Genomic DNA, 25,893 nt, shown 5'->3' with positions numbered 1-25,893 from the left:
CTGAGCAGATAGTATAACCCTATACACTTCAGATTCCATCCTGCTACTTCTATCAGCAGTCATATCATCAATAAACACCAGTGACACAGTTCCATTGGCAGCCATACATGCCCATTCCATAACATTGCCTCCACCATGTTTGACAGATGATGTGGTATGCTTTGGCTCATGAGCTGTTCCGTTCCTTCTTTTTACTCCTTTCCTCCCATCATTCTGGTACAAGTTAATCTTGGTTTCATCTGTCCAAAGAATATTATTTCAGAACTGGGCAGGCCTTTTTAGATGTTTTCTCGGAAAGTCTAATCTGGCCCTCCTGTTCTTGATTGTTACCAGTGGTTTGCACATTGTGGTAAACCAACTGTATTTACATTCATGAAGGCACCTCTTGATTGTAGACTTTGACATTGATACGCCTACTTCCTCAAGAGTGTTCTTGACCTGGCTAGATGTTGTGAAGGGATTTTTCTCCACCAAGGAAAGAATTCTGCGATCATCCACTTTAGTTGTCTTCCGTCGTCTTCCAGGCCTTTTGGTGTTGCCGAGCTCACTGGTGCATTCCTTCTTTTTTAGAATGTACCAAAGAATGTATGAACTAAATCGTTTATTTGGCCAGTCCTAAAGTTTCTGCTATATGTCTGAGAGGTTAATTTGGTTTTTCAGCCTAATGATGTCCTCCTTCATTTGCATTGACACCTCTTGAGACCATATATTGAGAGTTTCCCATTCATCTGCTTAATTTGTCATGATATAACGAGGGAACAGACCACACCTGGCCATGAATCTGTCAGCCAATTGTCCAATTAGTTTTGATCCTCTGAAAATTAGGGCATATGTATAAAAATGGCTGTAATACCTCAACAGTAAATCTAAAAATGTTATTACATTTTTTAAAAATTTAAATTAATTTAACATTTACAGCACGTTATCACAACAATGTACCTTCAAATGGTGTCAGATATGGTAGTGTGTTTTGGAAGGATAAGATACCTCAAAGATTGTGGTGTCTGTCTGCCAATAAATCTGCCCCTTTGGACAAAATAGCTCAACAATTGCCAGATTTCCATTCAGCTCTAAAAATGTATGCCCCCTTGAAAGGATGGATCTTTTTTTTTCTTTTTGTAGCCATGTTGACCACTTTCAGTGTTTACTTTTAGTCAGTCTCAGAGACAAGTGTTTTAAATGATCCATGTAAAGCCATGTTTATTTGGAAAGCTGCAGGAGGCTCACGCAGGTTGCCCTAATATATGTTGTTTTGTTTGAGCCCTTGTTTCCCAGAATCTCTACAATGCAGATGACAAGTGCAAAGTTAGCATGACCCATAGAGTCACAATGGCAACATTTATGGGAAGTATGACAGGTTGAAATATACTGAAATTTTCCTTTAATACTCACAAGTATAGTACCTACCACCTTCTACATTATATTTCTTTCAACAAGTTATTACAATGCATGAGAGTGATGCTGCAGTTTGTAGTCTGGTTGTGTGACAATGTCCTATAAATGGTGTGGAAAAATTATGGAATAATTATTTCTCCATTCCCAAACATAGTAAAGCAGTGTTTCTATTGGACGACCAACACATTTGCTCGGTCAAAGTAGCACAGAGGTGAACTCTGACCGGTCTATCTGCCGGAGCTGGCTGGACGTTGCACTGAAACAGGGAACACATGCTTGTATTTGACCATCACGCAGACCTTAATCAAACCCTTGTTTGTTTCTTACCGCATTGATTAGTACTCTGTCTGCCCTTTGATCAGAGTTTGAACTTTGGGACCACCTCCCAGGCTTTGCTGTGTCTGTATACCTCAGGTACTCAGCAGGGCTAGGTTATGAAGGGACAGGGAGGGACTTTATAAAAGATTTGGGTAAGGGTGTTGCTGTATTAGTCATAACTGAGAGGCTTAAAGAACACATAGAAAACCCTTTTCTATAGTCTATGATGGGTTTTAGGAAGCTGTGTCTGTTACTGCTGCTGAGCAGCTACACATTGGCTCGTAAGTAGGAATCCATTTTGATTAAAAAAAAATTGGATTAGGATTAAAAAATTTTTTTTAGTTGTTTGTCATTTGGAACAAATTATTTTGTGAACTAACTGCTGTATAAAAGCTTTTTCTCAGCAGCGATTTTGACATGTCAGAAGGAAAAGCATGTGTGTTACTAATAAAATTAAGCATAACTCTATCCTATCTGGTGTCCCAGGAAGCCATGACAGTTTGATAGTGAGCCAGCATTCACAATACTAGGACCCTAAAACTGAAAATAGTATTCAGCCATCATTCATTTAATTATTTACACCTGTGCTATTCCATGTCAAAATGCGTTCTGTGAAAACGGTATGATAGTTCCAGGGTCTTGCAGTTTTGCATTCTGGCGCACTGCCACTGCTTGCTGTGGCAAGTAAATGCAACAGAGCCATCACTTATGATATTAATACTACATGTGCTTTTCCAACTATGATGAGTCAAAATGAGAAAATGATGAAGTATTACCTATGTATGACAGTTTACAGGATAGGCTGGGCTCAATATTTTTGATTACATTTTTTAATTTATGTTTCTTAATTCTATTTATTAGTACAAGGTAACTTAGTACATTTACCCACATAATGTATTTAAGTACAATTTGATTTACTTGTACTTTACTTGGGTATTTCCATTTTATGCTAATTTATACTTCCATTCCACTACATTTCAGAGGGAAATGATGTATTTTCTAGTCCACCACATTTATCTGACAGCTTTAGTTACTAGTTACTTTAAGATTAAGATTTTACACACTGGATAATAAAACAATTTTAAAATACAACACATTGTTAGAGATTAAACCAGTGGTTTACGAACCTTTTTGGCTTCTGACTTATTACAAAAGCAGTGTGTAGTCGGGGTCACATTTCAGATGTCTATGAGCTGTTAACAGTTCCACCAAATAGAGATTTTTCCCTCTAAACTTCTCACACAGCTTCATTTCAATAAATGTACAGATGATCCAACATCTCACCAAAAATCAAAGATTAGAGAAAATGTCCAAAAACTGAAAACACATTTATCTATCAGAACTGTGTTTTTTCTTTTTTCCTCTCCCCTTAATCATCTCACAACCCCTCAGATTTATCTTGTCTCCCTGTATAGAAAACTGTATATTAAGTACTCCAAACTAACTCTACCTCCAGCAGCTACAACAGTAATGTGTTGCATACACACAGTATTAGTATTATATATTATTATTACATTATATATATTTATATAATACTCTAATATTTTATGTACTTTACTAAAGTAGGATTTTCCATGCAGGAATTTTACTTGTAATATAGTATTTTTACATTGTTGTATTGGTACTTTTACTACTATTGTACATAATTAGCTGTTGCCAAATACTATGCAATTAAGAATGCTTGTTTTTTAAAGGATATTTATATATTTGTATATATGTATTTATATACTGTATATATTACCTCCTCATCAGCAATCATTCGTTGTAAGTTGAGAAATGGATTAAATTAATGCTTAGCGCTAAAATTTGTAAATTTTGCTATTTTGTTACTTTGCTGAGTGTGTTTTCCTTGCCATAGCTAGTGATTTAAAGGGACATTACACCCAAAATATATTCTTGCCCATGCCTTTTAAAGGCAATTAGACTGTTTATTTTTCTTTCATTAACTGAATATTTTTGAGATCTAATTAATAATGTCTATTGACCTTATGTTTAGTAATCATACATATGATCTTTCACTCTTTTTGTTTTCCAGAGGAAGGCACTGACATTAATGAACAAACTTCAACATGTCTGTGTAAGTTGATGCCTTATTTAACAAAACCCAACAACTCAAAATCCCTTTCTGACAATTGTAATTGGGTTGTTTACATTGGTATTCTGTCCTATTTTGGTTAAAAAAAAACAAAAGAATGTTGCAAAAAGCTTATATTGTACATTTTAAATGACTGATAGAGCCCCAAATTGATCTGAATGATTTGATTTGAAAACTGATAATAAACTAATAAACACATGACCTGTTTTCTGGAGATAGCATCAGGAGCTGATAAACTCTTGCAATGCTGTTTATAATTCAGTGCTATAGCTGTTGTTCACTATTGAGAATGTCATATAGCTGCTACTGGGTCCAAAGGTCGCATGCCAAGTGATGATATGAAACTTTGACTGCGATTCTCTGTGCAAAAAGAACAGAACAGTCTTATATGTTTAATATAGGAACATGATCTCAGCTTTAAAGTACTTGTTGGCCTGAAATGATTTCATCAGCACTTAGAGCATTTTACATGAGGGACAAAGATCTTAGAGAGTCAATATAACCAGTAATACAATTCTTATTGCAGTGGCATCCACATTCAAGGTCTATAAGAAATATGTGTACCAGTATACCACAGAGAGCAGAAATGGTGTGGTGGGCACTGCCAACCTGAGGAACGGCCCTAAAGTTTCTTGTCGGGTACATGTCTGTTATGTATCACATTTTGTCCTTGACTTGATAACAGAACGTTCTTATCTGAGCCCCCCCATCCCTACATTGACCCTGTGTATGTTGTCACATTTCTTTAGGTAGAGATTTAAGTCCCCCAAATATGCAGATTCATCATGCACACCAGGGACTGTGTTGTCACTGAGATGTCTGTCATGGATCCCTGGGGCCATCCAGTCTACAAGCAGGCTCCTGGCTCTGAGGCCTTCCAGGCTGCCATGGAACAGTTAGTGAAAAACTTTTTGGCTGTCTGTGTTGAGGATTGAGAAAGAAGCAAAAGAAGAAAAAGAAAAGAAAAGAAAACTTTAAACTTTACAAATTTTATCTCAGCCTGAGGCCCTATAGGGCAGGTTGCTGTTAGCAGGTCCAAAATTGAGATTAAAACCCTGATTACAGGAGGCAGTTTTTAATCATGGCTGACAGACTTGGAATAAACTGCTGGGAACAAACTGCATGAGGAATTGATTCACAACATATAACATATTATCTTCACATTATTATCATATTACTGCTATAATCATTAGTGTAATTATTATAATTTTCATGATATAAAAAAATCAGATAATACCAACTTAAATGAATACTTCAACATTTTGAGGAATATACTTATCAGCTTTCCTTCATAGAATTAGATGAGAAGATACGAAGCTACAGCCAGCAGCCAGATAGCTTAGCTAGATTGTGTATATGTGCTAATGTGCAAATGGGCTTTTCCAAAAATGTCAAACATTCTTTAAATAACTATTCAGTTCTCATTTTACAGAGTTGCTTAATGTAATTATGTCCCCCAAGCCCTTTTTATTTAAAGTGACAAGCTTTAATATCTGAAGTTACATGGTTGGTGAATAATTATATTAATATCAAATATATATGTATATATATATATATAGTGTAGAAATTGAAACCATTTTGTTAGGCCAATTACTTACCTTAAAATGATCATACTTGCCTCAGGTGTAACACCTACTAGTTACCACTCTATTAACAAAAGCAATGTGATTTCCTTAAGAACTCAGCTCTTTGCTTTGTAACTCTATACAATGAAAACTCAGATTAAGGCTACATTCAGACTCCAGAAAGTGACCCAAATCTGATGATCCCCATTCATATATGGCACAGATCTGTTTTAGTAGTGGTAATGTGAACAGGAAAAAAATTCAAGTAAACTTGTTTTCAATTCTGTCTTGGGCCACTTTCTTATGTGGCCATGGATTTGATAGATTAAGTACATAAATAAAACAGATTTATAGTAATGCATCTTCAGTTTGAACAATTAGAATTCATGTGACTTTTATATCTCACTAATGTGACAGACATTTGGTATCATGATTTATATGATATATTGGTATATTTGGCACCAGCAGAACCTGACTGTTCAGGAGCAGAATCTTTTCAGCCTGCCAGTACTGGAACTCAACATAAATCCTTCTGGTATAAACATAGTATGATCCTTTACTGAGTTAGATGGCTGATCATGTTTAGTGCAAAATAGTACTTAGTGGTTTGTCTTTTAGTCATGCAAGAACCCTCTGAAGATCACTGTAGATGACATCACCAGTATCCAGCTTTACCCTGAGACAGATGAGCCCGTCAACCTCCTTAATATGGGAAGACTTGTTTCGGCACTTATGGTGCCAGTCATGGAGAATGAACAGAACAGCCTCATGGTTAGTACTCTTTCACAACCCAGAGAGGCTTCTCCAAAAATGCAGCAGAAAAGGCACACTAGAGCATGAGGTGTGTAGATGAAGATGCATTATATTAGATGTAAATTGACGATCCCCTGTGAGTAACTTGGGTTGTTGCAGCAAATGAGCATACAGTACAGGTATAAATAGTGCAAATTCAGATCATTAAAGATAATATGAGAAGTCAGCACTTTAAGGTACATTTTGCTTAAGTTTATGTTTTTCTTTGTAATTATTTTTGGTATATTTCTTATTTCAATAGGTTATTTGACTCTTGCATTTTAAACCTTTGGCACTTTAAGGTGTATTTTGGATTTAGTTTATCTTTTATATTGACTGCATTTTATCTATTTTAATGTATTTTATTTATGTGATTGTTATATTAGAATGCTGTGTTGAATTTTGTCCTTTCTGTTGGCTATGAGCTCATCCAAGCAAGTTCTTTACAAGTTAACTCAACTCAACTATTGTAATGGTATTTCATTAAGATGGATATACTGGTATGGCATTTGTATTCTTTGTGAAATAAAAAATAACTGGTTCCCTACATGTGAACTGCCAATCATTGTATATAAAGTGGTTTAAATTATATAAAAGATACTTTTCTCTTTCTGTCGAACATTTCTGACATTTTGGTGCCAAAATAAAAATGAAATGAAGTAATTTAAGTTCTCTTTGCTCTCTAATTTTTCCTGTGACTTGAAAGTATACATTAACATTAACACATAACCATTGTGGATTTTTGTTTATAGCATCGCCCCATTTCAAAGCTAATCAAAAGCACTCAAGACTGCAACCATCAGTTTGATAACAAGGGAAAGAACATCATGACAGCCATGTGCATAGAAAAACGCATCTATCTGCCTTTCCTCCATGGGTAAGTCATCATTTTAGTGCATATTAATGTATGTGTGTAGTGAACTATTATGGCCTTTTATCACCTTCTAAACTGCCTTGCAGGGACAATGGAATATTATCCGCGGTGACCCAGGATCTCAGCTTTCAAAGTTTTAAAAGGATCAGCAACAGAGTATTTGGTGAGTGATCATTTCAAGCACTTGTGCAGTTCCTGATGTATAAATTTAGTCCAAATCACTTATTGGGAAATGCAAAAAATGTAAATATGTGTATACACAGATTTGAACCCTAGCCAGAGCAAGCCACTTCACTTTGAAGACCCTGACAATAAAGCTCCAGTCCAGATGAAGGACAGTGTTCTGAGCACCTTTCGGGACCTTGTAGCTTTGGCAGGTACAGACCTGGGTCAGAAGAGGACCAGCCTTTTCCATAAGCTGGTGTCCAGCCTGCGACTCCTGAGGCATGAGACCCTGAGCCAGACGGTTACTGAAATGCTACATATGTCAAGGTGGCTCACCTGGCAGGCCCTGTTCCAGTGTGGAACCCCATAGTGCACCAGTGCCATCCTCCAGGCTATCATGACCATTGATGGGGTGTCACTACAGGTGGACGCTTTAGCCTATGGGCTGAGTCTACAGGCTAACCCTGACACAGCACGTGTCAGAGGTATGCTTAGCATGGCTCACTATTTATACTGAGCCCTGCTAAGCATGCTAAGCAGAGCAAAGCAATCATGTATGCTCTGGCCAACACAGTCAAGAAGTAAGTAAAACAGGTATTTTTAGCCTTAAATAGCTTTAGCACACACAATTTTCTTTAAATATTACTATGTACTTATTATTATATATTTAAAATGTAGAAGACAAGTTCATTTTGAATACAGCAAAACAGGGCATAAAACAACTTTTCTCTTCAATTCTGGCCAACTTTGTAACTTCTACAGGTGACCACTAGAGGGAAACGTTCTCAAACGCAACACACAATCTTTATCCAAACCAGAACATCTGATTATATCATTTCTGTCACTTGTCCACAGGTTCCATGAAGGAGAGGTTACTCCAGTGGTCACAGATGTGTCAGAGTTCATGGAGACACTTTTGAATGACTGCTCGGGAGAAATCCTTGATTATGACCCTGACTTTCCCACTGACCCTGAAAAGATGTCCTTCCTTGTACTGAGGGTACTCATAATCATGCAAACATCTTACATACTGTAGTTTCGGCTTCACTGACAAGTCAGTTCTTGTCAGGGAATCTGGCTCAGAGTTGCAGCGCCCCAGATTAATACTTTTTTCTAATCTCCAGGTTGTTGGTGTCATGGGTCAAACCATGCAAGTTTTCAGCCCCAGCTTGATTTCCTCTGTTTTACAGTGTACTAAGAAAACAGACATTCCATTCTCTAACCAAAAGGCAGCTATATAGGCCTTTAGGTTGATGGACATTAATGATCAGGTACAGTAACACTCACACATTTCTAACACATTCATGGTAGTGTGATGATGAACACAGTATGTGTTGTAGGATTTGATTGACAGATTGACTTTTTAACAAATTAACATAAAGGTAAAAACAAAAAAGAGCATCAGAGACTTGAAATAAATAACTGAAACGGGAATATTGTGAAAACATATAGAATGCACATTATCATATTTAGATGTTGAAACCCTCCGCTGAACAGGCATGAGCACTGGCTACATCAAGCCAAATCAGCCAGTTATCATTTGGTCAACCACAGGTCAGAAATGTTCTCATGGGGGTATATCAAGACACTCAGAGCTCCGTTGAGAAACGCATAGCAGTTTACCTGATTTTGATGAAGAACCCACATCCTGCCATAGTTAAAGTCATTGTGATCAATTTGTAGAACATGAGGGATGAGCAGCTTAAGAGCTTTGTGGTCTCTCACATGAACAACATCCGCAACTTTGATGAGCCACAAATGTATCAGTGAGTAATCGGCCAGCAGCAATACAATATTACATGTACATTAAATGAGTAATTTACAGTCCCCAAACAGAGGTTAATTTCATCCATGAATTCTTAGCACCTTCAAATGTCTACTTTTGCGATAAAATAAAGAAAATTTATGACATAAAAACCCACCTAGCACCAAACTGAAGACAGATAAGGCTAGCAACTAGCTAGGGAAGAAATTGAAACAACTAGCACCTGAATAACCTGATATTTTTCTCAGAAGTTGGCAGGAATTAAAACAGAGCTAAAAGAAAACTTAATATTTATTAGGTTACAACGTAAATGACTACAAGTTAATTCTAATGTTGCTATGTTTCTGGTGGACATGCCATAGCAATTTTAGAAGTTGATAATATGTTAGCATTGTGGGTTTCTTCTGCCCCCAAGTGGCCAAAAGTCAATAAATGCAGATTTAAAGATAATCTCATTAGTATAGCCTTATATTTCCCTTTAATATGAGGGAATTAAAGTGAAGTAATGTATAAAAAACTATGGTTAAAATGTAAATCCTTTTTCCTCTAACACCTTTTTGATTTGAGAGAGAAAATAGAAATGTTGTTTTGGTACTGTTCCATCTTAATAATTTATTATTATTATTATTATTATTATTATTATTATTATTATTTATTCTTCCTTCCAAAAACTCAGGGAGTACATTGAGTTGGCCTTGAGAGATCAGCTATCACCCACAAACAAGGTATTTTATGGTATGCCACGCAATTACAAAATAGACTCTCCTTTAGGCTCAATACAGAGCAACATCATCTTCAATGGCAGGGCACCTTAGCTAAGGACGCTCATAGAAGTTTTGGACAGAGACAGAATGAAAAGACAGGTGAAATTAATTTTTGGCACATCACACGTATTGTGCTTGTTTAATGCTATGTCATGAGTATAACATTACCTTTCCAACTTTTTAAACTACATTTTACTCAACATGAAAGCTGTTATGAAATAACATGGAAATACTGTTATTTCTGATCAGTATGGCAGCTTCAATGCTTTTGCATGGCAACAGACTAAAGCATACAATTAGGTACATAAGTATTTGAACAATGGCACAATTTCCGTCATTTTACCTCTGTACACCACCACAGTGGATTTGAAACAAAGCCATCAAGATTTGATTGAAGTGTAGACCTCAGCTTTAATTCAAGGGGTTTAACAAAAATTTTGCATTAACCATAGGAATTACAACAATTTTTTTTACATAGTCAGAGGCTCACATGTATTATAAATTATAAATATAATCATTATTTTTTAATTGAATGAAAATCCTTTGCAGTCAATGACTATCTGGAACCCACGGACATCATCAAATGCTTAGTTTCCTCCCTTGAGATGTTTTACCAGGCTTTTACTGCAGCTTCCTTCAGTTGCTGCTTGTTTTTGGGTCTTTCTGCCCTCAGTTTTGTCATCAGTAAGTGAAAAGCATTCTCAATTGGTTTGATTTCAGGTGACTGACTTGGTCATTGAAGATTATTCCATTTCTTTGCCTTGAGAATTTCTTGGATTGCTTTCAAAGTATGTTTTAGGTCATTATCCATCTGTACTGTGAAGCACCATCCTATACATGCCATAACACTGCCTCCACCATGTTCGACAGATGATGTGGTATGCTTTGGATCATGAGCTGTTCCTTTCCTTCTCTATACTCTTTTCCTCCCATCATCCTGGTACAAGTTAATCTTGGTTTCATCTTGCCAAAGAATCTTGTTCCATAACTGGGCTGGCTTTTTTAGATGTTTTCTGGCAAAGTCTAATCTGCCCCTCCTGTTCTTCAGTGTTACCAGTGGTTTGCACCTTGTGGTGTATTTACATTCATGAAGGTGGTCTCTTGATTGTAGACCTTGACAATCATATGCCTAAATCCTTGACAGTGTTCTTGACCTGGCTAGATCACCAAGGAAAGAATTCTTCAATCATCCTCTTCAGTTGTCTTCTGTGGTCTTCCAGGCCTTTTGATGTTGCTGAGCTCACCAGTGCATACCTTCATTTTAAGAATCTTTTTAAATGTACCAAATTGTTGATTTGGTCTCTCCTATCTGTCTGTAGGTTTATTTTGTTTTTTCAGCCTAATGATGGCCTCTGTCATTTGCATTGACACCTCTTGACACCATATATTGAGTTCCCCAAAACAGCTACCGAATGCAAATGCAACACTTGGAATCAACCCCAGACCTATGATGTGCTTAATTTGTCATGAAATCACGAGGGAACAGGCCACACCTGGCAATGAAACTGATCAGCTGTCAGTTGTCCAATTACTTTTGAGCCTCTGAAAATGAGGGACTATGCATAAAAATGGTTGTAATTCCGAAATGGTTATTGCAATAATTTTCTTAAACTCATTGTGTGGGTGTACAGAGGCAAAAATGACAAAAATTGTGTCACTGTCCAAATACTTACATACCTAACTGTAGACTGCTTTAAGTTCCACAGGATCCTCTGAAAGATATTACAAACAGTGTCCAGAAGCTCATGGATGACATGCATTTCTCTCAAGCTCCTGAGGCCATTGCCTATGTTCGGCTTCTGGGAAATGAGATAGGATACTTGAAGACCAGCAAAATGAGAAAGATGGCTGAGACTCTGTCCATGTACTACCATGTTTTCATCGGGATGCTATCTATGAAGGTTAGATCTACCGTCTCCTGACATAAACTTTGCTAGAGAAAAACATGGAGACTTAAAACATAAAAGACTTTGTTATATTGGCTACGTGACAAAAAGAAGACTGGCCGTGTTGACCGCATACCAGTCTTCCTCAGGGTGGCGGTTGTATTGAATAAACTCTTCTACTTTTGTTTGAGATTTTAAAAAACAAATCTAATCCAGATTATCCATAACTCTGATAGTCTTCCTCTAACTCATTTGATTGCTTTGGATAAAATGCTCAGAAGAAGCTACAGTTCATACTGTATGTAGCAGATACATTATTACTTAAAGGTTATATAATTCTTTGGTCGGGTTAACTTCTTGGCCTGATTTTATAACCATTTAAAAAAACAAAATTTGATAGCGAACTTCCATGTTGTCACTATCCTTGGTTTGAAGAGATTTGGAACTCAACTGAAAGTGATATATTCAACCAACATGATTGTTTTCTTTCCAACAGATCCTTTTTCCATTGATTTCTAGCACTGCCCACTAGATCTTCCTAGAGAATGCCCTCTCTCTACCCACTGCCTCTGGCTTTCCTCTGAAGTTGTCACTGGCTGGTGTGTTTGCACCTGGTGTCAAAGGAGGCCCGACTTACTCAGTTCCTAAGAAAATGGTAAGTTAGCTTCTCTTCAACATAGTTTACATGTAAAAAACTTTTTTTGTGTATGGCCCCTTTGAATTGCTGTTTACAGCTATTCTGTTGTATCCTCCTTGAAGACTGACTTGTCCTTCATGCCATCAGTTGGGCCAGAATTCATTACCAAATGGATGTGCACATTCCAGACTATGTGGAGGCTGGGCTTCAGATACACACTAATATGTACCCCGAAAGTTCCATCGGTGCTAAAGTCACCGTGAACAGGAACCAGATGAGACTGGGCCTGAGCACTGACTGGTGTGAGGACCCTATTGGAATTGCTATGTTTATTATTATTATTATTATTATTATTATTATTATTATTATTATTATTTGGACAAATTAATAATATTTTTTAGGGGACAAAGGTGCTCGAAAACTCACGCAAATTTGCACATTTGTCAGATGTGGTAAAAAATTTACAATTTTTATGGGTCTTGCATATGGGTATGACAAAATGGCTCAAATAGCACCCCTTACAGATTTCAATGAAGTAACCTTCACGGTATGTTTCACCGACATTTACAAAAATTCTGCAGGCACATGAAAAAATCCCAAGACTTACAAAAGAGCGTCTTGGAGCTATACCCTAAACCCAACAGGAAGTCAGCCATTTTGAATTTGCTGTGCAATTTTGGCACAGTTTTTGCCATTTACAGGTGTTGTACTATAATGTACTCCTAGAGAATTTATCAGATCGACTTCAAATTTCAATCAAAAGACCTAAATTGCGAAGCATCTGAGTTTTCGTTGAACAAGTTTTCTGTGGCCCAATGCAAATTGTTTTGCCATGAAACAGGAAGTTTTTGTAACATTGTCCAGTCTGCCACAAACTTCACCTGTATTATAAGACTCCTGGCCTGAATACATCTACACGCATCTCTCTTTTTGAAATACAGCAACACGCTGCTGTTAGTGTCCTTTGGTCAAACAAAAATAGTGCCATCCCTGATGGAGGACCGGACTAACTCAACTGACTGCCAGCCCCTGTTCAGTGGTCTGAAATTCTGCACAATACTGCGTTACTCCAATGCTACTTCCATGGACCAGGCCCCATATTACCCCCTGACTGGAGAAACCAGGTAGGAGGAAGCTACATTAACAAATCTGACTTGAAACACATTGGTGGAGTCTTTCTGATTTGAGTTTTTTCATTTAAGTATTTTCTATTTGGGTAGGTACTATGTAAATAATAACTGTAATTGGTTGATATTTTAAAGGCCCTAATGGAGTACTGATTTTAACTAACCTCATAGATAACGAATTTAACCAGAGAGCCCCATTTAATGAAACCTTTGCTTTTCACTCAGGTTTGCGGTGGAAATCTAGCCCACTGGGGAATTTCAGAGTACACTGCCACCATCACTGATGAAACGCTCAGGGAGGGTGAAAAGGGTAATCATAAAGTAGAGTCTCTGAAGCTAACCCTGAAGGCAGAAGGTACTCTTATAAGATAATATTTGTGTGTGTGTGTGTGTGTGTGTGTGTGTGTGTGTGTGTGTGTTTCTTTGCACGTAAGTGTGTATTGGCTAGCCAATAACCAGAGTCTTTACTTAACTTTAACCATACCATAGCTGCCACATGCAGATATTATAAAAAGCACATTTTAAAAACATTGCCATTGGATATAAAAAAATTTGTAATTGAACATAATCCTGGATTTTTGGATGATTTTCCCAGGTTGGTACAGGCATGTACTTGAACTATAACTGTCAAGAATTAATGAATGAGATAAGGCCAATATTTATCTTTGCATTATTTTATATGTAATAAGTGCGTAATAAGTGCATATTAAGTGTGTATTAAGTGTTCCAATATCAATGTCATAGGTGACATTGATATGGGCACCTATCTTAATAGTTAAACCACCAGTTACCACTGTTCCTGGATATAAACACTGACTAATGAGTTTAATATCTGCTATTACTAGGTGAGGATTCAACAGAAGCCACTACCTCTCTGAAATACAACCGGAATAAGAATGTTTTCACCACTGATGTTGCCATTCCTGACTATGATTTGGAATCAGGCATCAAGCTGGCTGTAAATGAAAGTGATGCTAAAGGAAAGAAGATGCAAGGTTTCACCATTGATGTCACCAACAGGAAAATTCCAGCAAGTGAAGACTCTTGTTGGATGCACAAAGTACATAGTTCTATAAACAAACCTTCAATCTTTTCTAATGATAAATAATGCTGAAGGTTCAGCTGTGCTGCGTGATTTCTTGACACTATTCCTTTTTAGCAGGGAATGAGTGGATGAGAAACATCCTGGGAAAGGCAAATAATTAACAAATTGAGTTGCAGTCTTATCAATCTTCATGTCCTTTTTTAAAATGTAGACTTGACAAATAGAAGGAGGCCATGCTTCAACTCCAGATGGTCATTCCCTCTCTGAAAACTGATGCATCTGTCACTGGTACCCTGAAGAAGGATGGGGATGTGCTCATGGACAGTCCCACAATGCAACCTGACTGCCGAGAGTTCAGTCAGATATTCGGGTGTGTAATGCTAGAAGTGGAAAATGTAGCCTTGACCCTCAAGCAGAGATGAGGACTGGTGTGGTAAGCTTCCTTCTGTCTAACTGCACACTGTCAGATTTTTATGAGTTTCAAATTTATACTCTACAGCTCCAACCAACCCTGATTCAAGTGACATCTTGAGAACATTTATTAGGTCTCATGTAGCTCCCTTTGGAGCCACAAAAGGCCTTATACAACTTTTTTCACATGTGCTGTATTACACCCCAAGACCTGTAAACACACTTTGATGTGGTGGAGTTCCCCTCACACTGAGTGTAACTCTTGGAAAATGTTCTTATTCTTTATCATATTGTTTAGAGAATATCGTTAGTCTACAAAAATCAGCATGATTCTCTCTCACGATGTGTATTTTGATCCCAGATCAAGATCCATGTGCAGATTAAAACCTTCTAAACATTCTCTGTTGATAAATTAAATATTTCGACTGTGAGGCCTCGGCAGAGGTGCACACTCTCTGAGTGCTTTCAGGCTTTATAGCTTTTGTTTAATGTGAGATTTAATTTAATATCATGTCACCCTGAAGGCAGGTGGCTGGATAAATTAGCCGCACGCATCCCCTATCTTGCAAACCTGCGAAATAAGAGGAGTAAAAGAGGTATCTCAGATCTCACCTTGCCAGCTCTGCCTGAAAAAATGTTTCTGCAGTCGTAAGTATTTAATATAGAGTTTAAGAACATTATTTGCCTTCAGAAATGTATGTATGTACTGTAACTCAACATTTCATGCAGTTTGTTAACATATTTTCAGATTTAAAGTTCAAAGTTGGAATGATATTGATTATGCTTTTTTTTAAACCCTAATAGTGACAGCTTGTTCCGATACCAGTTCAACAAAGATAAGATGGCCATCTCGCTTCCTCTTCCACTTGGAGGCAAAAACTCAGGGGAACTGAACATCCCGACCACTTTGTTTATTCCCTTCATAGATTTACCAGAGATAGGCCTATATGTTCCTGCCAAAAACTATTTAATTCCATTTATCACTATACCATCTTCTTTGGATTTCACTGTACCCCTTCTCGGTCTGGCTGAACCATCCAGTAAGATCAACAGCAACTTGTACTGTTGGGAAGGCTCCATCACTGCGGGCAACTACACTGTCGATGTCCCCAGCACATTATACAGTACAATTGTATTGTTGAACTTGAAGGTAAACATCTTCTTAAAATGCCAGTTCTTAAAAGTTAACAAATAATGCTGTGGGCTTTGGTTATATTCACTTAGATAAAGTGGCGTGATGGTTAAGATTTTGAAGTCTTTGTACATATTTAGTTACTGATCGTTGGTCAAAAAGTAGTTTTTTTGTGAAAAAGAGTTCTAGCAAGAGCTTTTAATAACGTGCAGCAACTTTCGACATAAAGCATGTGTTTAGAGATAATTCTACATCTTTGCCTGTAATTTTACAGATACTGATAAGGGTATCATTTCTTTTTGTCTATGTCAAGGAACTGGGATGATGTCAGGAAGAGCTGACGACAATCTCAAGTATCTTCTGAATAGTTCCTTCAGCCATAGCCTCATTGACACAAGCTTCAGTGTCTAAGAAACATTAAAAGTAACAAACAAATTGAATGCAAAAGCCAACTATAAGATTGAAGCCACTAGTCTGGTAGGCCTGCAAGCTTCTATCTGTTATTCTGTTCAGTCAACATCCACTCTAGACTCAGATGAAGTCTCAAGAGATGGCACCATGGACGGGTTGCTTAAAATAGATTCATTCTACACCAATACCTCCTACACCCATAGCTACAATCTGCATAAACTAGAACCAATGACCAGAAGGACATCTTCAAGAATGTAGCAGAGCTCAAGTATAAAGATGTACAATTGACCCTAAAAAACAATCCTATTGCCACAGTCATGGGTAAATCACTCAATAACAAAGTTGAACTTGGTGTGTCCAGCCATATGGCCATCCTCCAAATTGTGTCACAGGCAGATAATGACACAAATAGGGCATACTCACTTATAACAGGATCCCTGGATTCAAATGGGCTTAAGATAAACTCTGAGGGTTCCCTAACTTTTGACGCAGGTCGTGGATTGCACAAATGTTCTGTTATGTTTGGAAGAAATGGTCTGACCACAATTGGAACTAACAGCATTTAGTGCAGCCATGTGACAATGGAGAATATCTTCAATGCGAAGCACAAATTAATTCGGAGCCTCTACATTTTGACAGGACCATTCGCACCATGGCACTGCCTTTCAGCTTCACTATTGATGCTCTTCGCAATAGTGGTGGAAAGTTGAATCTATATGGGAAGCACACCAGAAAGCTAAAAATACAATCTTGATAATAAACTTAAAGAATTAATGGATCAGATAGTGATTCTAATCAAGGAATTCAAAATTGAAGAGACTGTGTGGTCAGTGATAGGTGGTCTGAAATCTATCAACTTTGTTTATTATAGAATTAGGCAATTTCTGCACAGTGTGACAAGCCAGCTCCGAGCAACTGACTTTAAGATAAGCATTGATTATCTTAATGACCGAATTTCTTCAATGCTGAAGTTAATGATGGAATTTGACTACAGTGCATTTGTTGATGAGACCAACAAGAAAATTGCTGAACTAACAAAGTATACCAATGAGCAGATTAAAATATATGAGAGAGTGCAAAAAATTGAGGCTGTTGGAGAATTGTTTAGAGAGATCCAACGCTCCATCTTCACATATTTGGATAAACTCAAAAACACAAAGGTGGCGGATGCTCTAAAGAGACTGAAAAATGTTATCGACACTACATTTTACAATGACATTATGATGAAAGTTCGGGATATGCTTGAGGACATGAGACAAAGAATCCTTGACATGGATATCAGAGATGAAATATACATTCACCTCCAAAGAGCAAGTGAATCCTACAGCAATATGGTTGTTTACATTTCTGCACAATTTAACCGACTGATATAAAAGATTAGAAAAGTGGTGAAGGACAACAAGATCATCACCCAGATGAAGCAAGCTGTAGATGGAGTACTGGGTGCACTGAAAAGACCAGAGATTGAAATCGACATTTTTATTGTACTTCTTACTGACCTTTTCATTCCAGGATTCACAGTCAACCTCAACAAACTGCAGCAGATAAGCGTTCCAGCTCAAATTTCAGTCCCTGAGTTCACCATTCTCAATTCCTACACAATTCCTGCCTTCACAATAAACTTTGATGAGATCAAAGCAAAGATTGTTGCAATCATAGATTAAATCAGAAAATTTAAGATCAAAACGCCTGACCCTGAGGAAATCTTTGGTGACATTTAAAGTTACCTACCTATCTGAACTACCAGATCTCACATTCCCAGAAATAACTCTTTCAGAAATAAAATTTCCAGCCATCAACATCCCAAAATTAAATTTGAAGGACTTTGAAATCACAATGCTTCCTTTTCCAGAGAACAAATTGCCTAATGTTCCCAGTGAATTGTGTATAACAATTTTCGGTAAACTCCATGGAGAATTTAGAGTGAACTCCCCACAGTACACTCTTGTAACCACAGGGAAGATTGAGAACTCAACATCCACACCTAAAAACCCACAACTTACAGCCACTATTATGTCTCATGTCAAATCACCCATTGAGCCCCTTAAATACACCTTTGAAGCCACAGCTCAGTTGGAAGCTCCCAGAATGGAGAAGTTGCTATTCACAGAAACAGTGAAAGCTACATATATGGCCTTCTCCATTGATCATGAAGGATCCTTAACACTCAGGGGCTCTTCTGCTGAGGCTTCTGCCAAGATTATTACCAAGACAATAACCTTAATCTACACAGTGGACTTGGTCAACAATATGGCACTTACATTGAAGAATTGAATCTCTGCAACCAAAGACATAAACTACAACTACAACTTAGACATCCCAGCAATTGAAACTTCAAGTCATGCATCAATAAAACAGAACATAGCAGCCACAACGGAATCTGGCAGAATTACTGTGACCGGTGAAACTACTGGTAATGGAAAGGGGTCCATTAAAGACTACTCTGATGAAGGTACACACACAAGCAGTGTAGTCTTCAACATCAATTTTAGGTCTGCCAAGTTAACTTTTGTTGGAGAAACAGACTGTAAGGCATTGAAATCAAAGCAAACACCGACTGCTGAATCAGTGATCTTAAGACATATCACTGTTGAAGCAAGATATGAAACTGAAGTTTCATTTGTCAAGAAGAGTGTTATGGTCATAAATGGGGAGACACATACTGGGGGCTTGAAAGTTGCACAAACAGTCTCTCATACTGCTGAGTTCACTGGAAGTCAGATCGGATCCATGTCCAACTCATTGGAATTAATGGCACATCCATTTGAGATTGTGCTCGATGTTAAGAATAAAGTAGACTCAAAGATTTTCCTCCCCCTGAAACTCACTGGTAAGGTGGATCTCCTGCATGATTATGGACTCATACTAAACTCTGAGAAGCAACGTGCTTGTTGGTTTGCTTTGGCAAGATTCAACGAGTACAAGTACAATCACAACTTCACCGCAGAAAACAATGAAATAGACATCTTCTTTCACTCATCAGCTAATGGGGAGGCTAATTTGGACTTTCTGACTGTTTTTCTCTCTATCCCAGAAATAACTGTACCTTATCTTGAAATTAAAACCCCTGAGGTAAAACACCTTTCTCTGTGGGAAAAGGCTGGATTAAATACCTTGCTTGCCACTCCTCAACAGTCATTTGATATGAACTTGAAGCTTCATTACTACAAGAATCGTGATATGCACAGCAGTGAATTACATCTTGAACCAATTTACAGTGCAGTCAGTGACAATGCTAACATCATCCAGGCTCAATTTGAACAATGTAGAGACAAAGTCATTACACTTCTAAAATGTTTCAACAACCAAGCAAAGTCACAGTATATTAAACACAAAATTGACACTTCAACCCTTCCTCCTAGAATCTTCACTCTCCCTGGATACAAAATACCAATACTGAATATTGATGTTTCTGCTTTCAGGGCTGAAATGCCGGCTTTTAGCTACTTTGTTCCTTCAAAGTTCAAGCACTGGGTTTCTTTTTGCCATCCTATACCCCTTGTGCTACCATCTTTGGACTTACCTTTCATCCATGTTCCGGAAACTTTAAAAGCAATAATGCTGCCCAGTTTCACACTACTAGCCATTCAAAACAACATTGTGATTCCAGCCATGGGTAACATAACTTGTACCCTCTCCTTGAAATCTACTGTTAAGTGCTAATGCTGGCATTTACAACCAGTCTGACATTGTTGCTTGGTTTGGCGCTTGCTCAACATCTGTGTTTGACATTTTAAATGGAAAAGTTGATGGCACCAGTAGTTTGACAAGGAAGACAGGAATAAAACTGGCCACCACTGTGTCCATGAAGCATAACAATATGGAACCAAACCATGAATGTACTGTTAGTCTTACCAAAAGGAGCATGGAAGCTTCTGTTGCTAAAACTGAAAAAATCAATCTACCCTTCCTCAATCTAGAATTGAATCAGTCTGTAGGCAAAGGAAACTTTCATATAAACTGGGCATTGGAGGCACTTTCTTCCTATCTGTCACTAGAGATATCTAGTCTGAGATAATGATGATGGAAGGTTGTAAATTTGCTGGAGATCTAGAGAATGAAGCCAGTTTCTACTTTAATGCAAATCGTCTTTGTTCAACTGTCAGGACTGTCTTAAACCCAAACATTAACAAACAGGACAAGCAAAATGAAGCTCAAACAATAAAATCCTCCAGGTTGACTTGAATAAGAACTTGGCTCTCTATGTTTCCTTGTGGCATATGCTTACAACAGTTGATTACACGAGCAATAACAATGTCGATTCAGCATCTTTCAAAACAAATGGAAGACACATTGCTAAAGGAGAACTAGATTTTGTTCCTTTAACAGCCTTCAAGACTACGTTGAACATTGATGCAAGTCAGCCAAGTAGTTTCGGTCATGCTGCACTCATTCAGAGCATCAATCTTGCCATCAGCTCAGAGAAGCAGTCCCTCATCTGGAGTGGTAAGGAACAGCTGGCATTTCTCATCCATGTTTATGATTTATTCATGTCTAATGATGAATCTCAGGTATGCATGGATTTGATCGGATCAGTGGAGGGCCACCTAGCTTTCTAGCTTTCATCCCTCTGGGATGTGCTCAAGTTTAATCAGGTTATAAAAAAGGGAAAACATACAATTCCTTAACATGTCTTACAACATTGCATACACAAAGACCATGAATGGCCAGGAGTATGCAATGCCATCTAAACTATTTGAAAATGGAATCACTTTCAGCATCCCTGAGATTAGCATTACTGTGCCTTCTTGGGTAGAAGAAATTCCACACTCCATAAGGAACGTAGACCTGCGATATAAAAACTCTGATATCCCTGATCATCTCACTCTTCTCCCTGTGATCTCAATTCCAGCCTTTTTTTTCTGCCATTTACCAGCTTGCATGTGGAACCCTTTACAATTGATCCAAAGAATCTTAACATCCCTAATGTGATCACCACCACGGCCTTTCAAATCATGCTGCCTGGTTTGCCAATAATGTCAGTGCCAGGTTGTGATATTAATAAAGAGTATCTACAGGGGAAAATGACATTCCTTTCTTTCAAGATGCCACAGTATAGAATTGCAGTCTCATCTTTCACACTGCCAAAATATTTTACCATTGGAGAGCATACCATCAGTCTAAATGAAATTACAAACCAGATTTCAAACTTTGATCTTCCAACCATCGTCATTCCAGAGTAAATAATAGAAATCCCTGAAATTGCCCTACATCTGCCTTCTAGTGTGTTTAAAGGTTTCCACTTTAAAGGTTTCCTCCCCTATTTATAGTTTGTCAGCAACTGCCAACCTGGAGAAAAAGGACTCTAGGCTTGTAATTTCGCTGAATTCCATTTGCACTTCTACCATGATCTTCTTGGAGTATGGCCTCTCTGGTAAGACTGGCAAACACTCTACTCTATTTGATGAGAAAATTTTGTGTGAATAACTGAATCTGAGACATTGTAATATATATAATAATTTATTTTGCTTATTTTCTCTCAGCTAGTGCAATGCTTGGATTTGATAATGGAGTAATCAATGTAAAGGGGAAGTAAAACTTGATTCACAGTGATGTAAATGTCGACCGGCAACATGTTTTGGGACAAAACCTGAGGTAACTGTATATGCACAAAACAGTCTACATTATATTTTGTGCTTCTTAAATTTCTAATTATATTGGAAATCTAGATTTGTTTGCTTCATTTAGTCTCTGTGGAAGCAAATTTCCAACAGTAAAAAAGAAAAAAGGAAAAGCATATGATAAATATTATTCAATAATAACTTTTCATCTTTTTGTTTTCTTTTACTGGTTTCATACATCTCAATTTCCAAACAGACATATTCTTTATATTTGTTACCTGTATTAACAAATATATTATTATATACATTATGTTACATATATGTTACTTCATGGTTCTTGAGCAGATTGGATAGCTATTTAATCTCAAAAACGTTAAGTGTAAATGCATCCAAAAAGCATTTGAGAAGGATTGAAATCAGAAGTTTTCAATCTAGATGTTGAAAAGGTGTAAATGCATCTGTCTCTCTAAGACATGAGCTTTACTCCTCCCAAATACTTTATAACCACAGTACATCAGTAAGCAGTCTGTGGAAATGACCTCTAGCTAAACTGTTACAATTAACTTTTAATTAACTTAATCAATTAAACTATTAAAGTGCATTGTTATTGTTTTTCTAGCATTTTTGTCACTGTAATATAAATACGGCAGTTTTTTTTTTCTCAGGATGAAACACAGAACCCTTCTGGCTGATTCGTGTTTTTTTTTTCTTTTTTTTCCAAAGCCTGGTTTTCTGCATTTTTCACCAGTTCTCAAAAGAGTTGTCACTTATGGGTTGACCAAATGCGTATTCGAAAATACCTCTACTACCTGTTTGTCTGTTTTACAGAGAGTCTTATCATACTCTCAATGTTAACATCATCAGCCGAACATTCGCTGATGTGAGCTTCCGCTTTGCTTCCCGCAAAGATGACATCACTGCATCTATGTCTTCTGCATCAACTGAGTTCCTTGGATTGCAGTTTCAGCGAAGGTCTCCATCACAGCTGTATGGAAAACTGTTCAGTCATTACCTGGTAATTCTTTAAGATCTTTAATTTTCATATTGTTGTCAACAGCAAACTATTTTAAAATCTACAGATGGTTTGCTGTTATATGTAGTGCAACTTGACACAGTTTTAACTATTATTCTCATCGATTTCTTCCTCAACTTCAGTCTACTCCTGAGAGGGATACTGATGTTTTCATTGCCAAAGCCATAATGAGAAACTCTCAGAAGTTAATCTTACAGATGTCATGGAATTGGGACCTCCTCCATGAAATGATTGAGGAGACCAAGGACAGGCTTCCTGCTATGACCAATGCTGTGCTCAAGTTCATATCACACCACGCACTTTGGCTTTGACCTCAACCGTGGCAACATGAAGCTGAAAAACACAGTTTCCAATGTCATGGAGAGAGCCTATCATGAGGTTCCTATTTCTTTTAACACACTGCAGAGTTCAGTCAAAGATGTTGGGGATCAAGGAAAGGACATGTACAGGAAGGCCTCTGACAGCCTGATGTCCACAAATGTGCAGGTTGTTATAGACAGGTTTGCTTGTCAGGTTAGACAAGCCTTGAAATGCAGTGAAGACCAGATTTATGTCTTGCTAGATGCAGTCACTCAGTTTTTGAGTGACACAAAGTTCACAGTGCCTGGATCTGAAGAGAAGCTCTCAAGCCTGGAGATGTTCCAGCAAGCTCATCGGTCTGTATCAAAAGCCACTGACGGGGCAATTCAAAGGTTTGCCAGCCTCATGGAGAAGATTTCTAGTTTAATCAGGGGAATGGATTTCACAATACTGGGAACTGGTGTTGTTGTTAATGGAAATGAGATCATGGATAAACTGAAGTTTTCTACAAGCTCTTCTATGATCAGCTAAGACAGTCACTGCATAGGAGGTTCAGTTTGCTTCACAAGACAGTTAATAACCTCTTCGAGGTGACTGCTGAAAAAGGCGAGAATTTAATCACCTACTTACAAGATGAAAATGTCGAAATTAATTCTCAAATTGAGTTCATCTATGCACAGGTTTCTGCAGTCTTCAAAACAGCATATTGAGGAAGCAAAGAGACATATGGCTGAGTATAAAGACCATACAAAATTGAAGATTAAAGAGGCTTATAATGCTTTAATTATGGAGTGTGTAAATAAAAATACCAAGGAGTTTATCAGTATATTGCAGTGACATTTGTATGGAGGACTTAATGAAAGCGTAGACCTAATGAAAAGGGCATCTAAGATCACAGCAACACACATTAGGAGTGAGCAATAAAAAGACTGATCTCGAAATTCCCTTACCCTTCCTTTGGAAGTTTTTCAGTGAATGGCCAATGCAGTCTAGACAATGAATCATTTATCTCTTAATAACATGGTTTTAATCTGGCTGACCAGATTTGTAAGCCTCTCTGAAAAAATGACTTTTTGTTTGATGCCAATAAAAATTTGTTTAAGAGTGTTCTAACTCACATGAAACATGTAATAGTTATTCTTATGTGATATTTCTTTAAATTTTACGATTTATACAATTATGACCTACCAACGTTTAACTTTGTAACTGAAAAGTTACTGTTTGATTTTTGTGTTCAATTAAACAATAACGAATATGGATTTTTGTTTGTCATACTGTCTCAACATGTCCGTTGATATGAAAAAATTGTTGCAAAGGGAGAAATTTGTCTTAAAGCAAGTAGTGAGACATTGATTGATACATATTTTCAAATAATGTGATACTGTAATTTCCCCATCTCTCATTCTTTTGCACTTGCTTTTCTTTAGTGTTTCCTGATACTCTAGTAAATTTTCAATGTATATTTTGAAGTTCAAGTCACTGATTGTGCGCAATATATATTATAGAATAGTTTTATCTTTTGCTTTGAAAGCTGTTCTGCACAAGTCTGGATTATGAACCCAGCAAAGTGGGCAACTGCACCTGTGGCCCTGTGGCACCCTTTAAAGCTGCAGGTCCACTGCATTTATGACAGCCATAGTTACTCGTGACTTTTCGGAGAAAGATTGTACATGAAAAAAAATACACTATTGGTCAAAAGTTTTAAAACACCCCCCATTTTTCCACGTTTTAGTGAAATTTAAGCAGTTCAAGGCCAGTGAATAACCTTAAATGGTACAAAAGTAAGCAGTGAATGGGAAAAAAAAACAGTTCACCAAAAACTGAAAATCATGTCAATTTCATAGAAAATAGACCCTTTTCATCGATTAAGGAATTTGTTAATTTACAGCTTTCCTGTGGTGATGGAAGTAAATTAAGCTTTAAAAGTTAATGCAAACAATTCCGACAGGTATATATTTGATTTCCACTGTAGAAAGAACGCTACGAGTGTGTTCAGCTGCTGATGAGTAAAACATTTTGAGTAAATTTAGGATTTAAGATTCCATGATTACTTTCAAATTCCCTTTAAATCTTTATTATTTATTTGGTCTATGCTATAATTTTAGAAATACTAACACTGCACAGAATATAAATTTCAGTAACAACTGGAAAAATGGTGGTGTTCTAAAACTTTTAACCTGTAGTTTATCATCTTATAAAATACAATACATTGCTAAAGACTTGGCTTGTGTCTCCTTACAGAAGGGTTAGTTGGGGATCTTTAACCAATAAAGTTTGATAAACTTAACCTCTCTCTGAACTCCTATGATGACACTGTGATATTGTACACTCCTCCTAGGACATGCAGGAAGTCATCCTCTCCTTAACTGTTTTTCATCAAAGAAGACAGTATTGCAGTTCAGCAATATTGTTAGTATGTAGACAGTATGATTGTTTTAGGAAAAAGGTATTATTACACTTTAAATATTCTGCCTACATATCATCATGAATCGCTAAGAAAGTAAACCATGTTTTTTTATGAACTTAATTACAGAATTATGTTCTTTGTCCTTGTCAAGTGTGGATAGGCATCCCTGAGATGTGGCCATGACTAAACCCAGATAAAACAATAGAAATA

The 25,893-nt window shown here is 37.2% G+C and overlaps 1 protein-coding gene across 1 annotated transcript; it reads left to right on the top strand.

Annotated features, from left to right (window-relative positions):
* Nucleotides 1–1,936: 1,936 nt before the first annotated feature.
* Nucleotides 1,937–24,602, top strand: apoba (apolipoprotein Ba). Its single transcript, XM_040137351.1, is given in 46 exon segments — nt 1,937–1,994; nt 3,749–3,790; nt 4,335–4,447; nt 4,558–4,707; nt 6,001–6,144; nt 6,918–7,042; nt 7,126–7,202; nt 7,303–7,736; nt 7,739–7,785; nt 8,060–8,204; nt 8,329–8,475; nt 8,759–8,969; nt 9,639–9,775; nt 11,440–11,634; nt 12,116–12,274; nt 12,379–12,418; nt 12,421–12,583; nt 13,198–13,380; nt 13,609–13,637; nt 13,640–13,738; nt 14,229–14,419; nt 14,421–14,443; nt 14,640–14,840; nt 15,368–15,487; nt 15,644–15,971; nt 16,257–16,596; nt 16,599–16,975; nt 16,978–17,121; nt 17,123–18,100; nt 18,102–19,836; nt 19,839–19,879; nt 19,881–20,032; nt 20,034–20,386; nt 20,389–20,529; nt 20,532–20,983; nt 20,985–21,236; nt 21,239–21,612; nt 21,614–21,756; nt 21,866–21,977; nt 22,609–22,638; nt 22,772–22,958; nt 23,099–23,259; nt 23,261–23,790; nt 23,793–23,959; nt 23,961–24,188; nt 24,190–24,602. Coding segments are annotated over 46 exon segments (10,545 nt in total). The 3' UTR covers nt 24,277–24,602.
* Nucleotides 24,603–25,893: the final 1,291 nt, after the last annotated feature.

This window comes from Xiphias gladius, chromosome 10 (genome assembly GCF_016859285.1).
Source record: "Xiphias gladius isolate SHS-SW01 ecotype Sanya breed wild chromosome 10, ASM1685928v1, whole genome shotgun sequence".
Classification (NCBI taxonomy): domain Eukaryota; kingdom Metazoa; phylum Chordata; class Actinopteri; order Istiophoriformes; family Xiphiidae; genus Xiphias; species Xiphias gladius.
The sequence above is the reverse complement of the archived record's forward strand: the minus strand, read 5'-3'. Positions and strand labels throughout refer to the sequence as shown.